Source organism: Tenebrio molitor, chromosome 1 (assembly GCF_963966145.1).
Source record: "Tenebrio molitor chromosome 1, icTenMoli1.1, whole genome shotgun sequence".
Lineage (NCBI taxonomy): Eukaryota > Metazoa > Arthropoda > Insecta > Coleoptera > Tenebrionidae > Tenebrio > Tenebrio molitor.
Genome location: NC_091046.1, coordinates 5494087 through 5509716, shown reverse-complemented (window position 1 = coordinate 5509716; position 15630 = coordinate 5494087). Strand labels below are relative to the sequence as shown.

Genomic DNA, 15630 nt, shown 5'->3' with positions numbered 1-15630 from the left:
TTTTGGCAAGAAATGGTCAAAAATACCGCAAAAGACAAAAATGTCCAAAATACACCGATAACCAGCTAGTCCGAATATCTCGATGTTGCAAGAATCTTCGCCGTGTTCATTTTGCAAATGATTTGAATATCTAAATAATTAAACAATTTGAAGATTTTTGGGTACTTTTAATAGGATGGAGGATGGACAGCCCAAAATGGGGACCAACTACGCCGTAGAATTTTTACTAAGATTCAGGAAATTTTTTTAATGAGAGATGTTAGAAGAAAATCGCGCCTCGTGGAGCAGCACGGACCGCTACATACAGTGAGCGGCAAAAGTATGGAATAAATTCATTAAAAATTAAACACAATTTTTTTCAAAAAAATCTTTGAACAGGTCAATTTTAGTTTATAAAAATACATGTTTTAGTGTCAAAGAAAATTCCAAGCAGTCATTTGTTTTCGAGTTATCACGTCATTGATAGTTTTTTTTAAATGGAAACCCCCTATTTTTTTTCTTGATTCTGATAGCCCTTTTAATTGTCTAAATGACAGTATAAAAATTTTGTTCTCTTACATAAGAAAATTTTTGAGAAAAAAAATACTAAAGTTGGAAAAAATAAATTTTATAACGAACAAAAACAAGTAAAAACATCAAGTAGGTAAATCAAACAGTCAAATGTTATTGTCAATTTCATTCGTATGTGTTATTTGTTTTACAAAACGTTTTCGAAAATGACTCATTTAACAGAAACACAACGTATAGAAATTTTAATTTTGATTGGGTGCGGGGATAAAACTAGATAAAACTAAAACAGGGGGAATTTCTTCATAAACTTGCTTATTGTCAACAAGCTGGGGGATGGCAAATCGAACATTTAATTCCATAATTTTAAATACTTACTAACACAGTTTTTGACTTGTTTTTGTTCGTTATAAAATTTATTTTTTCCAAATTTATTATTTTTTTTTCTCAAAAATTTCCTTATGTAAGGTAACAAAATTTTTATATTGGCGTTTAGACAATTAAAAGGGCTATCAGAATCAAGAAAAAAAATAGAGGGTTTCTATTTAAAAAAACTATCGATGACGTCATAACTCGAAAACAAATGACTTTTTCGAATTTTATTTTGCATTAAAATATGTATTTTTATAAACTAAAATTGACCTGTCCAAAGATTTTTTTGAAAAAAATTTTGTTTAATTTTTAATGAATTTATTCCATACTTTTACCACTCACTATATAATTAAATAAATGAGGTTGTTAGATAATCCACTTATTTCAAAAAACATAAAATTTGTAATAAAAGTTTGCTGTAAAAAATATGTATTAGATTTTGGATTTTTTCCCAAAACTTATGAAACATACGTTATTCATTGATATCGTAAAAGATTATTAAAACTGACATATATTTCCTTTGTTATTAACGCAGAATATGATTTTAACATTTTTTTGCTTGAAAAATAAACCAAAATAATCACTTTCCTAATTTTTTAGCATCTCTTTCGTTCCATACTCTCAAGTGAATTTTTTTAGTAATAACTCCATTTATGCTGCTTTAAACTCTTTAAGGATATCTTGGGCAATAATTTCCTCAGAATTACTACCGGAGACCATTCTTCAAAATTTTTAAAAACGATACTCATCCAGCCAGAATAAAATAGTTAAACTGTTTATGAAACGCAATCTTGTAACGGCAAATGTGCTTACTCTGATGCTCTAATTTTGAAAAAGTTTGATATTAGTTTTGGTGATCGTGTAGGGAAAATAATAGAACTGTTTAATTTTTCCTCTTTTTTGATTGTATGACAAGAAAAATAAATAACGAACTACTCTCGTACATAATAACGTTTTCTTTCTGTGCTTCCCAGGTACCGTGCCTTCCAATAAATGCGGAATAGAGTAGGCTGTGATTTATATATTTTGTCCAGTAATGAATGGTTGGTAGACGTTTTAGCACTGACAGTAGTTGTCAAATTAATTCAAATTACAAAAGTTGTAAGGTATTCATTTATAATTTTTACTACATATTTATAAAAAAATGGAATTACCACACAAAATTTTTCTTCTTGGAAGTTATTTTCGAAGTTGTAAGTTAGAAAACGGACAAACTCAAGCCTTTAGATTTTGGAAGAAGAACAACATATTTTGAGTTGTTTTTTGAAAACATGAACAACAATGACATTCTCGATAATTGCTTCTTTACAGACAAGGCGTGGTTCCATCTTTCAGGATATTTAAATAAACAAAACATGAGAACATGGTCCGTAGAAAGTCCCCTTGAATTTGTGGAAACTCCTTTACATAAAAAATAGTGTTTCGCTAGCAGTTTCGAGAAGGCGAATCATCAGACCAATATTTTTTAACGAACTGGTGCAAGATATCGCAATGATTTATTAGAACCCTTTCTCAATGAGTTACATTACCAGTGAACTTACCGAAGGGTATTTTCAGCAAGATAATACTACAGCACATTCTGCTCGTCAAACAATTGCTTATTTGAAAAAATTCTTTGACGCCCGAGTGGTGGAATTTCCTGCAAGGTCTCCAGATCTTACAGTAATGGACTACTTTATTTATCCACACCTCAAAAACACAGTTTTTAGGAGCACACGTCACACTATCGAAGAACTTTGTGAGGCTACGAGTATTAGAGATATTTGTGCTAACATAACCCCCCAACAATTGGAAAACGCATTTGACAACATGAAGCGCCCGCCTTGAAACTGAAGGACAACATTTTGAACATTTGCTCTAAGAATAAATATTTTGTTTTGAATTTTGCGTTTCCTTTATACATTTTTAAGTCACGATCAGAATAAACACGTGTTCTGTGCTGTCAAATGTTAATGTTGTGCTGGCTTTAAAAATTGCGTGTTGCCAACTTCATAATAAAATCACAGCCTACTCTGATTCCGAATTTATTTGAAGGTGCGGTACTACTGGAGCTGAACCTACAGAATCTTTTACATCTGATGCCTAAAACATTTTTTTCTGAAATGTCCAAACAGAAACTCCTTTAAAAAAAAATTAATCGTTTTTTGCAACTGACTGAATTTTCTAATTAAAATAATTTCCTCATTATTTTTTACATTTATGATCTTGAGAAAAGAAATCTAAGAAATCATTGGTTCAATTAATTAATTAATACATTCAAAGTGGTCTGTTCGCAGTTCGGTTGTTTAGAAAAATAATACTGAATATTGAAAAACGTAATGTAGAACAAATGATCATGACATAACTTCAAACAAAGATTCTGAACACAAATTTTGCATAATATACCTCAGAATGCGGTTAGTGAAATAAAGTCAAAGACAATTGCAAAAAAAGTATGAGAGATTGCAGTGGTAACACTTTTGAATTAACATGTTTAACGTGAAAAAGAAATAAAAACGATTTTCTCAAAATTAGTCATTTCCACCAGTTTCAAAATTCTTCTTTTGGAAATTTTAGACATCTATATACATATATAAAACTGAATGCCTGTTTGTATATTTTGTATGCAAATCTACAGTTTTACTCCGATCTTGATGAAATTTTGTACACTTGATCTTCAAAACAAGAAGAAAATTACTGTGTACTTTAATTTTACAAAAAACAACCCCTACTACCATTTTCAACCCTGTTAAGAAAAAAAGACAGTTTTTTCGAGTTGGAAATACCCTCACCTTCGCCGCTTCACCCCTATTTCATCCTCTGAGTATATCGTCACCTTCGCCACTTGACACCCACAAAAAGCAACCCCTATTATCATTTTTAAGCCTGTTAAGCACAAAAACAGTTTTTTCGAGTTGGAAATCGCGTTTGCATGATATGTTCAGATGTCATAGTTACATTTGGTTGTTTATAAAAGTAGCAATTTCGCAAAATGTGTTTGAATGATTGTGTTTTACCGGAAGATGTCTTAAATGAACCAGAACAAGCTTCAAATAGCTTAATACCGGAAAAATCAAAAGGCAGGTATCTGAAACCAAACGAGACAATCAAACAATAGGAAGATCTAAATAAGGTTACAACTGAAAATAAAAGTGTTATGTTGGCGTATTTTCATGAATTGGTAGGTGATCGTAGTGTTAGTTTCTTATCGTATTGATCTTTTTGTTTATATAGTCGAAGAAAATAGTAGTCTAAAGTAAAGTTTTAATTATTCTTCGTAAAAAGACAAATTTCATATTGAAATTACTGCGTTTATAGCAATACATGAAAGTAGAAACATAATTTTAAAACATTCTGAAATTTGCGGGCAAAGCCGCGGGTAAAAGCTAGTTTATCATAAAGTCTAGGCTACATTTTACAGAAAATTATATAAATCTTCCTTAATACGTTGATATAAAATTTTCCTTGTAACAAAGATGCAAGCGAGGATTTTTGAAGTCATCTGAAAATTATTGTTACATTTACATGTTGGACAAATTTGTGCCTTAGAAATCGATGTAACGAATGAAACAAACTACATACATATTATTTGCGGGTGATAAGAATAGGTATACAAACATTTGGCACACTTTTGCTTGAAATTGTATCGTTTTAGAGAATCCATTACTGTGTAAAACATTGTGAAAGTTAATAAGAATAATAATAACTTCTTGAAAAATGCGTAAATATCAGAATTTCAAATCAATCAGTTTTGAATTATTGAAAACCACACACTTATTTCAACTACACCAACAACTGTAAATTCATTATTACTTGACATTTTTAAACCAAAAGCAATTCTGCAAGATGTGAATGAACAACGGTTGCATTAAAATGTGGATTTTTTTTAAAACTGGGCAACAAAACTAACTAAACATGAGTTATATCACCAAATCGAGATATTAGTCATGTTTACGGTGTTATGTTGCTTGATGACTTGCTGAAAGAAAAAGTACGACGTACATGACTACAAAGACCAATTTAAACACGAAACAAACCGGTAAAGTACGTTTTTTACGTTTCGTCGACTTTTCACGAGTCATGACACATAATTGTCAACTGAAAGCGTTCCTAAATGATTCGCCATCCCAGTCACTGCAAGTCCATATTTGTCTCACAGGAAGCACTGCATCGTGAAGATTTGACTGAAATGTTCCAGATCTCGACAGCCCCAATTTTTTGCGGCAGCTCTTGCAAAGCGTGAAATCTCTATTGGAAAAAATCAAGGACACTTCTGTATTCATTTTAATGGTCCGACTGAAATTAGCGAGAGCGATTTCCCAACAACCGCAAAGCTATTATGAAAAGGTAAACATGACCGTAAATAACGAGTCGGCAGGAAATTGCAACAATATTGTAAAAAATAACTGTATTGTTTTATTGACACTTTATTTTTAACAATTAATTAATAACAATAACGATTTAATAACATATATTACAAGTGTACCTATTTGTAACGTAAAACTATCACAAAAAGAAATAAAAATTTCATGACTAAACTAGATTAATGATTGCCGGCAAACTCGTCAAACTCTTTCTCGAATTCGGACTTCTCGATCATGTACAAGGGCAACTTCACCCCGAGGGTTTTACTGTAAACTGGCTTAGTCTCGTCGCTGTAGGCCCCCTCCTCGTCCCCCACGACGAACTCCACCGGAGCTTTGGGCTTCGGCTCGTCGTCGTCCTCCAAAAGCTTCTCCGGATCGTCATTACTGGCGGCTCTCGCTTGCTCCCTCACTTTCTTCTCCGCCTTTCTGCGGCTCTTGTTCGGCACGTACTTCACTTTCGTCTCAACGTCTTCCGAAGCCGCCACCTCCATGGAGAAAGGCTTGGGCGTGGTCACAACTTTCTTAAAGAAATGTTTGCTCTTAATCTCCGTCGCGGCCGGGTCCTGCTCGGCGTTTTTCTTCTCTTCCGCGGCCGGTGCCTTGATTTGCTTCACTTCGTGGTACGCCAAATGGCTCGCTTGGGGTTTGGACTCGGAGATATACATGCACTCTTCGTGCTGGATGCCGTTCTTGTCCACGCACAGGTAGCAAGTCATGCCGTTCTTCTCGGCCTTTTTGCACGCCGACCGGTCCTTCTTGGTGAACTCGGCTAGGACTTCTTCGACGTCTTTTCTGGTGGCGTCGGCGGACGGGTTGTTGGTCACGACGGCGGCTTGTTGCGACTCTTCGTTGGAGAACTCGGGGAACAACTTGAAGTGGTACTCGTCGACGTCTTTGTAAGGCTCAGAACGACTAGAGGAGTCGGCGTCGTCGCCTTCCACTTCTGCAGAATCTGAACTACCGTAGAGACTGGGTTCCAACCCTCGCACACCAGTTTTCTGTTCCTTGATTGTGCTCTCGGCGAAGTGTTTGGGGATGTCGTAAGGTTCGTCGTCGATCAATTTCTTCGGCGCTTGGTCACCTCCTGCGTGCCCAGTCTTGAAACCTTCCTGAGGATTGTACGGTTCTTTCTTCGAATTCACGTCTTCCTTAGAATCTGGATTGTACTCATCCGACAATTTAAATTTCTCGTGGCCGCGGTAGTTGGCTTTGTAATCTTCGGCGGGCTTGAATTCTTCCAATTTACTGTACTTGTCGTTGCTTGCCAAAGTAATTGGTTTGTATTCTGTCGGCTTGAAATCTTCCGACGGTTTGAACTCTTCTATTTTACTAAACTTGGAGTTGTCAGTACTTGGCAAGCCCAACGCCTTGAAATCTTCAGACGGTTTAATCTCGTCTTTCCCATTCTTCAAACTCCCCACCACTTTGGTTTGCACCGCAGGCTTGGATTCCGAACCTTCAGTGGGTTCGTCACTGTCGTACTTCTTCTCCGTCACGAACGCATACTTCTGTTCTTTGGGCTCCGAAGTGTACGAGCACTGTTCAAAATTACCTCCAGTCTTGGGATCTTTGCAAATCGTGCAAGTCATGCCTTCACTTTCTTCCTTGACACAGTTGGCCGGATTCTTGGTGATCGCTTCCGACTGGATCTCCGAATAGCTCTTGTCCGGTAAAATATCTTCCGAGTAAAAATCCGGGATCTTGTACTCCTCAAAATCCTTGTTCTCTTGGGATTCCCCGTACGCCTTCTGCGTCCTCGATTTGATATACTCGTACGGATCTCGTACCTCATCCCCTGAGTACCTCTTGTACCGGAACCCTTCTGGTTGCTTGGACGGAGTAGAGTACCTCTGAGACTCTCCACTGTAATCGTTGATGGGTTCAGGTTCCACTGCGTAAGAGCACTGAGTGATCTTCGAGTTGCTCTCGGCGTCTTCGCAGACGTAGCAATTCATGGCTTCTCTCTTGCGACGGCCGTGTTCCTCACCTCCTGGAATATGCTTCCTCACTCTTATACAATTCTTGCCTTTCAGATGACTCGGGACGTTCTCGCTGGGCTGTGTCTCGAAAACTGGAGCAGCAGTGCTGGCGACTTTACTGTACGAAGGGTTGAAAGGAGCGACTGTGCTGATCAAAGTGTCTAAATATTTGGATTTGAAGCCTTCTTCAGTCACCGGTTGGAAACTGTACTTCTGGTACGGCGTGGCAGTAGGAGCTTGGGTCAGTTTCTCGTAATAACCTGGAGCTTGGGGGTGTTGCGAAACAGTTGAACTAGACTTGCCAGTGTTATAGTCAGCATACTTTCCAGGAGTTTCGGGTTGGTACTCGTAGTTGTAATCGGATCCTGTCGACGCCTCCTTTTCTACGTCTTCGTAGTCGTAGTTCTTTTTAGGTTTCTTCTGTTGCTTCTGTTTTCTCTGCTTATTTGGTTTGGGTCGTACTTTGGCAACGTCCGACGAGTACTCCGCGTCTAGATTCGTCGGGATGTTGTGTGAAATGTAAGTGGGACCGAACCCGTCGGCGCTTTCATCTTCTTCTTGGTTCTCCTTCTGCTGTTGTCTCTGCGCTTCTTCGAAGTAATCTATGGGGAAATTACCGCCGCTGGCAAAAAAGTTAGGAAAAGATTCTTGGTTGCTGACGAAGTTCAAAGTCTTGGTTTGCGCAGCGAAGGGGTTTTTTGGGTGCGCCACTTCTTGCTTGACCGACGCTCCGAAATCTGAAATCGTTGACAAAACCAAGATAGTTTGTTAGTGAAGATTGACTCATATTACCTATTGAAGGTGCAAAAAATCCCGCGAATTCAATAGGACTTGTGAAACCGGACGCTTCAGGTTTACCTTGAGACGACAACAAGGGCGCTGAAGTGTCAACTGCGTAATATTTGGAGTAGTCGGTGAGACCGGCGTCCTCTTGGGCGTCGGAGTGGTCATCACTTTCGTCGCCACCGTAGGCCTCGTAATCTTGGCATTTGCATTGCGTTATCGTTAACAACAGACAAACCTACAACATAGTTTTCATCAATGGTAGACACTGACCCTACACTGATCACTGGGAGATCACCAACCTGAAGGAAAACGCTTCTGTCCAGAAGCATTTTGGACGTGACCGGATTGGTAAAAGCGCGATAAAATTGATACAATTTTAGGTGCAAAGCATTTATATAGGTTTCCCACCACAGATCACGACAAATCTACGTAACATGAAAGCGGATTGTCTCGCTTTAAACTCCAGTATTTCTTAAAAACATAAACTAATCAACCGAAAATGATTGTGTGCATTTGACCAACCGTGACAATATGGTTTTTCGGCATGCCTTCAGTGAGTTCTGATCCAGGGAAGAATGCTCTCCAACAGGCAGATCCGACCAAGACTGCAAGAGAAATTTTGACCCAAACAATTAAAAAAATTATGTAACCTTGCTTCGATTCATTTCTCTTTCTTCGCCGACACTTCTGTCAGCCTTGCTTCATTATCATTTTGATAGTTTTCCGAACAGCCTTGCCATCGGCTATAATTATAAATTAGAGAATCAGACTCTATGTAACACAGTGTGGCCAAAAAAACCGTTCAGCATGACCGACTTCGTGAGACATGCTCCAAGCATGCGAATTCGCTATAATTGTGTTAGCTTTTTATTTTGACAAGTGTCAAAGAGTGCATTTATACCTACTCACTTTCATCGGTACTTTTCAAAAAACCCCTCGTACCATCTACCTTTTTGCATGCCTAATTCGGCCGAAAATAATGCAAAAATTCGTTCTGCTTTTAATTACAGTTTAGAAAACGGCTTGTTAACTGTCTGTTAGATTATCTTTGGGAAAAAGTCACGATTATCGGGGCAAAAATGATAATGCAAAAATTGCGGTCGGTTTAACAATAAAGAACTTTTACCCAATTCTTTTTTAGCGAGCTACGTTTTAATTATCATCTTGCTGAAAAAATCCAGATTCTCTCAAATGATTCAAAGAATTTAAAAATTGACACAAGGGATTTGAAATCGTTTTGTAACATTTTCAAAACCGGTCTAGCTCCACGCAGTAGGTTGTTGTAAATGCGGAACCGATGTGTTATTCAAAATTGAAAGAAATCAAAAACTGTGAAATTTGACACAAGGAATTTGAAAGAATTTTGCAATATATTCAAAGTCGGGCTAGATACAATATACGGAACCAATATGTTGTTCAAAAAAAGGTTGCGGTTGTTGTTGCAAAAATAAATTAAACTAGTAGGTACGTTATTGAGAAATTTAAAAAAAAATGTAGGAAACTGTGTAAAAGGCTACAGTGACCAATTACACCACTTTCCTGGCATTCATCGCAAATCTCCACGTTTTCCTTTCACTACAAGTAAAAATAAAAATGACTCTAATTTTTTGGTGTATTTGAAAAAATAAGTAGATAAAAATATTTGAAATTTTCTCACCAATTTTGATTTTGATGGAGTGTTTCTGAGCGGGTCGTTTGCAAAGTTTTCTGATGAAACCACGATTATGCTAATCACAATAAAAAGAGTTGCTGCTTCACTTAAATCGCCACTCTATTAACAAAATGATTTGCAAACGGTCGATTTCCTTACTATTATATAATTAAATGACAATGCAAAGAGAACCTGAAGAAACGATTTCAATAAATGATTATTGTCATTCATTATAGTATGAAATTAAATGTAAATTACGCGATCGAAAAGAAATGCAGGAAGGAAAGAACGGTTGATTCGGTGGAAATTGTTTGTTTTGTGGATAATGTTTAATGAGACCAGTTTTCGGATAAACGACGATTGAGAAGCAAAGTTCATTGATTGCCATAGCTGAGTGGTCAAGGAGAATTTCTTTCATGGCGGAACTGGAGACGACATACAAGACGTAAATTGCAACAATTAGGCTTGACGCAACGGATAGAGTCGAAGAGATCAATAAAATCGCGAGACCAGAACACATTTGTTCATAATTTGTGATTCTTATGCAAGGAAAAAAATGTTGAACCAATTTTGTTCAGTATCGTAAATTTCGAATTATAATTATTGTAATAAAAGAAGACGTAAAAAATGGGAATAAGAAATCGTTATAAAACTTATTAGTCCACATAGCAGCACAACTGTAACGTAGGAATCCTCTCTCTTCGCGAGTTGTTCTCAGTTAGTTGATCTGTTGCCAGATGGCGCTAGCGTTCAATGTAGGAAGGTTTCTTTCTTGCCAGAATGATTGTACAGCGTGATCAACAATGACTGAGTCTGTTGGCAATGAAACAACTGAAAATTGGCACTAACCGGATGTTTTAATTTGACACGACATTAAAAAAAATTGGTTATGTCGGTTATGTTTATTCCATTACAAAAATGAACTTTTGATGGTAATTTTCAAATTTGGCTCTCAGCAATGTCAAAGCTAACAACCGGAAATGCGTTTAATTTACAGTGGTAGAACTGGTAGAGTGGTACCAAAATCATTCAAATTTTCATTGTTATACTCCGTATAGTGATAGATTGCACGTTTTTAAATTCTAGTCCCAAAACATAACGCAGTGAAAAATACTAAACTCTCCATCTCAATTGTTTCACGTTATGTAGAAAACCGTTGCAACCTTGCAGATGAATTCCCGCCATGCTTGTTTCTGTGTCTGTCTTCTGTCAAAAAACGAGTACGGAGTATACCAACAGATTCAGTCATTCTTGTTCACGCCGTAGTATACGTACTTTTACGGAAGTAAAAGATTTTGTAACAAATAATTTACCTAAATAAAAAATCTTAAGAAAAAGAATGCGATGCATAAAGTTTTTTTGTCATATGTATTACAATTTTTAATGTTCAATAAAAAAAATCATGTTTTTTTATGTTATCCTAATAGTTATGATGACAGTTGTAGAAATGCGTTTATTTAAAGTTCCATTTTTCATTTATCTTTTAATTATAATATTTACATATAATATATTGAAGATTGAAGTAATAATAATAATAATAATAACAGACCAGACATTATTATTTTAAATAAACAACAAAAGCAAGCATATCTTTTAGATATAGCTGTTCCAAATTCACACAATATAACACAGACATATAATACAAAAATTAATAAATATTTAGAACTCTCCGTTGCTATGAGAAATCTTTGGTGTTTAGAAAAAATTTCGATTTTACCATTTATAATTTCAGCAACAGGAATAGTACCCCAATCTCTTTTTAAAAATTTAAAAATTTTGGACTTAGAGAACACATTGGTGGTTGAAATTCAAAAAGGTATATTATTATACTCATGTCACATCGTGAGGAAATTCCTTAACATTGACACAGAACATAAAACACAAAAAAGTCAAAATGCGGAGGCGAGACGCCGGTAATTATGTTGTTAAGCACTGCACTATTACTTGATAGTATTATCCGTAATAGTGTATGTACTCCGGCAAAATTGCCGTGCCGCCGGGTGGAGGTGGGATACGAAAATGTATTATGTAAACAGTAAAAACTAAAATGAATTTATAAAAATAGGTATAATACCTATGCGTTTCCTATTCTCGCAATAAAGTTTAGGCAACTTGTCTTACACCTGTGTGAATTAGTTGCATCTTTGATTTAATCACTGCAAATACATTTGTACAGGCTATCCATAAATGTTTGTCGGGTCAAGTCAGCTTTGGAAAAAAATATGCCGACTTTGTGAAGCAAATGTCCAATTTTAATTTATTATTGTCACTTCTGACATTAATGGCGTTTTATTCGCGCTTTTCCATTCAGTTTTAGTTCCTTATATTTCAATACAAATTGCAAACACGTCCGGTTGGAGAGCTAAACAAAATTTGTGAAGGTAGGATTTAGCCAAAAACCTAACCTGAAAATGAGACTTCAGAATTTATTCTACATACAAAGCGGCACATTTAAAATTTGAGAAGTTTTCATAGCAAATTGGGCCAGACAATCATTTATATGTACTAGTGCGAGTGGACTTTGGGTAACATTATTTAAAAAATTGAAATGCGAATCTTGCTTCTATCTAATACAGGGTATTTTTTAAATGCTAGTACAAAAAAAAACTGGGTCATCTGGAGATTCTAAAGAGTCCAGAAAACATTTTTTTTTTCATCTAAAACGGTAGGGATAAACTAACCCTGTCCATGCACATTCCACGTCACAGACACAACAATAGTAAACAATAAGATAAACCATAGCAACCCGACAATGAACAAAAATACAACAAAATTATTATTGTTGCTTGACAACCTCAATTACGATTTTTAGTTACCGTTAATTCAGCAGCGTACTGACAATTTTAACCAAAATTTAATTTATTTTTATCTCGAAAACGAAAAGATTTTTATTAGGTAATTTTTCTGTGTATGAGTTCTACTTATCCTCACCTATTACCAGTCTTTTTTTGTACTAGCATTTGAAAAACACCCTGTACACAGGCTGATTCACGTAGCCCGTTCATTAGAAACTTTCTGATTTCCCCAAATCATATTAATATGAAAATTGGTAGTTGACTATAATCGACTACTCCAAGTTGAAATGAAATATTTTCAAAATGGTGGTACTTCCGGAAATACCGGAAATCGACGCCATCTTTATTTTTTTAAGTGGAAAGGCCTCATTTCGACTTCACATTTCGGGTCTACGTTAAATTTTGAGTTTAGAACGTCTTTTTGTCAACACTTATCTGTCATCGTTTTTGACCTATGTCATCTTTTTTGCAAAAAAGCGAGGTTGCAGGGCTTCATTAACAAATTTATAACTCTTGAACCATCGAAAATAAATAATTGTTTTTTTTTTAGTTGAATTCCTAAAGACCTGGCCGATCTTTTCCGCCATTAGTGAAATTTTTTTTATGTTTCATACGCCTACTGCAATTTTTCAAAATTGCTAAACAAAAAATGTCAAAAACTTCATTTTTTTAAATGGCAACCACCATTTGTGCCACTAGATGTAAATGTAAAATTTAATTCTAAGCCTACCTTTATTAACATTGTGCATGCCTATTCCCAGCCGTTTTGGCGTAATTTCGATTTTTTGAGTAAAATATTCTTTTGTTATCAAACAATTGTTTTATTTGAATTTTTATTCAAAAATCACATGTAATAAACAGTAAATAACAACGAAATAATAAAAAATAAGCAATTTAACAAAAAAATATTTTCAATCAAATCATTTTCATTAAAATATTTTTTTGTTAATTTGCTTATTTTTTATTGTTTTGTTGTTATCTAATATTTATTGCAATGCTATTTTTGAATAAAAATTCAAATAAAAAAGAATATTTTATTCAAAAAATTGAATTTACGCCTAAACGGCTGCAAATATGCATACATAATAAAAGTGGCCTTAAAATTTAATTTTACATTTATATCTAGTATCAGAAATTGCCATTTAAAAAAATGAAGTTTTCGACATTTTTTGATTATCAATTTTAAAAAATTTCAGTAGGCGTATGAAACATTAAAAAAATGTCTTTGATAGCGCAAAAAAGCGGCCAAATTTTTGGCAAGTCAGGAAAGTAAAAATAAATTATTTATTTCTGATGGTTCAGAAATTATAAATTTTTTAATGAAGCCCTGCAACCTCACTTTTTTGCAAAAAAGATGACATAGGTCGAAAACGATGACAGCAGATAAGTACATATTGACAAAAAGACGTATTAAACTCAAAAGTTAACGTAGAATCGAAATGTGAAGTCAAAATGGGGCCTTTCTATTTAAAAAAACAAAGATGGCATCGATTTCCGGTATTTCCGGAAGTGCCGCCATTTTGAAAATATTTCATTTGAACTTGGAGTAGTCGATTATAGTCAACTACCAATTTTCATATTACACATATGATTTTGCGAAATCAAAAAGTTTCTAATGAACGGGCTACGTGAATCAGCCTGTATATATATTTTTTTTATTTTCATCGCGAAGTACAATATTGAGAATTGGCTACACTTGCAAGGTCACAGACAGCTGGGTTTATAACTTATAGTTGAGTTGAATATCTCAAAAGGTGCGCTTCATGAAGTTGTATGAGTGTGTAAAAGTTCAAATTTCTACAACCTAAGATAATAAAATAAATAACAATAAATATAAAAAATTAGAAGCAGAAAGTTAAAAATACCAAATAAATTATAAAACGGAAAGTTATAAAACAACCTCTTCGATTTAAAATATCCCAAGTGTGCTATCGGTAGATAAAGATAACAATTTTTTTCTTCAAAAAATAATATTTACGATTGTATAGTGTAAATAAAATTACGTAGATAATTATTGAATGCTTAATAAAAATGTATTTTTAATAAAAACATAATTCGGTACTCTAAGAAACTGTCAACGAATCACATTGAGCAATAATGTTTAAACATTTTAAATGACATTATTTAATCAATTCTGTATCAATGTTAAATAATTTTTTTGTTCGACACTGTCAGAATTTAAGAATTGTCTCCTGTGTGAACGGATTTTGATAAAAGTCACAACTTGTCAAAACGAAACGTCAAGCTAATTTTAAAGATTTTATACGATTTGGAGCCTTTAAGTGCCTCGTTGAACAAAAAAACGTTGTGTTCAACTCGTTCGTGTGTAAATTGGGCTTTTTTTGGCACTGGTGGCCCACTCATGCCAAAAAAAGTCCAATTTACACACAAACTCGTTAAATAAACTACTATTTTATCCAAAAATAATAACATGTACCTACTATCGGGTGTTCATTTATTAAATTTCTCGTCAACTTTGAAGAGTCGATTGTGAACCCACCACGGATTATAGATCACGGATCAGCTATGGATCAGCTACTTACATCTAACCTCACTTTTTGCGTGTTTGTGTTTTTACTGTGCAGACGGACGAGTGGTGCGTTCACAAACGACTCTTCAACGCCAACTTTGAGGATAAATTTAACTGTACACCCGATACGTTGTACTATTAAAGAAATGCGAGTGTATGTTTCGATTAATTTTAATTTTACATTTTTATTGTTTTAGGCAATAAAAAGAAATAAGAATAAACGGTTAATTTTGATTAGAGTGGAAAGAATCATAAAGCTTCCTCTAGTGCAATGTATAAAAGTCAAGCACTAATAAAAGATACTTTATTATGCCAAACAAACTATTAAATGAATCAGGTTAAAAATAACACAGTTTTATAAAACGCTAAATAAATAATTATTTTTTAACGAATCAAATTTCAATTAAAACTTTAATTACTTTTTCTCTCTACAATGCACTAATTATTCTAAATAACTGACAAAAAGCACAAACCTGCAAACTTCCTCATAATTTTCATAACAAAAGCTAACGGTTGCAAATGTTTTTTTGTACAATTATTCAATTAAATAGACACCTGGTGTAATTTAATTAACCAAGTAAAGTTGACTGACTCGCCACATAAAAATACAGAAAAATGTTATTGTTTTTAATTTCATCGATAAATAATTCGTTCGATTGAAAAA

At 34.7% G+C, this 15630-nt stretch overlaps 1 protein-coding gene across 2 annotated transcripts; it reads right to left on the bottom strand.

The window, feature by feature from the left end:
• Positions 1 to 5269: 5269 nt before the first annotated feature.
• LOC138137567 (titin-like) lies at positions 5270 to 8691 on the bottom strand. 2 transcript variants are annotated; one of them, XM_069057030.1, is made up of 4 exons: positions 8513 to 8691; positions 8290 to 8461; positions 7997 to 8225; positions 5270 to 7941 (listed from the first exon to the last, which is right to left on the bottom strand). In XM_069057030.1, the coding sequence occupies exons 2-4, from the start codon at positions 8317 to 8319 to the stop codon at positions 5402 to 5404; spliced, it is 2799 nt and encodes a 932-aa protein (XP_068913131.1). In that variant the 5' UTR covers positions 8320 to 8461; positions 8513 to 8691; the 3' UTR covers positions 5270 to 5401. The 2 variants fall into 2 exon arrangements, with proteins under 2 accessions (XP_068913131.1, XP_068913136.1); XM_069057035.1 differs by having other exon boundaries at positions 8063 to 8225; positions 8513 to 8690.
• Between the last annotated feature and the right edge of the window lie 6939 nt (positions 8692 to 15630).

Coding starts and splice junctions, on each gene's coding strand:
- LOC138137567 (XM_069057030.1), bottom strand. CDS start 8,319: ATGCTTCTGGACAGAAGCGTTTTCCTTCAG. Junction 8,226..8,289: donor ACAGAAGCGTTTTCCTTCAG/GTTGGTGATCTC, acceptor ACTATGTTGTAG/GTTTGTCTGTTGTTAACGAT. Junction 7,942..7,996: donor ATTTTTTGCACCTTCAATAG/GTAATATGAGTC, acceptor CAACGATTTCAG/ATTTCGGAGCGTCGGTCAAG.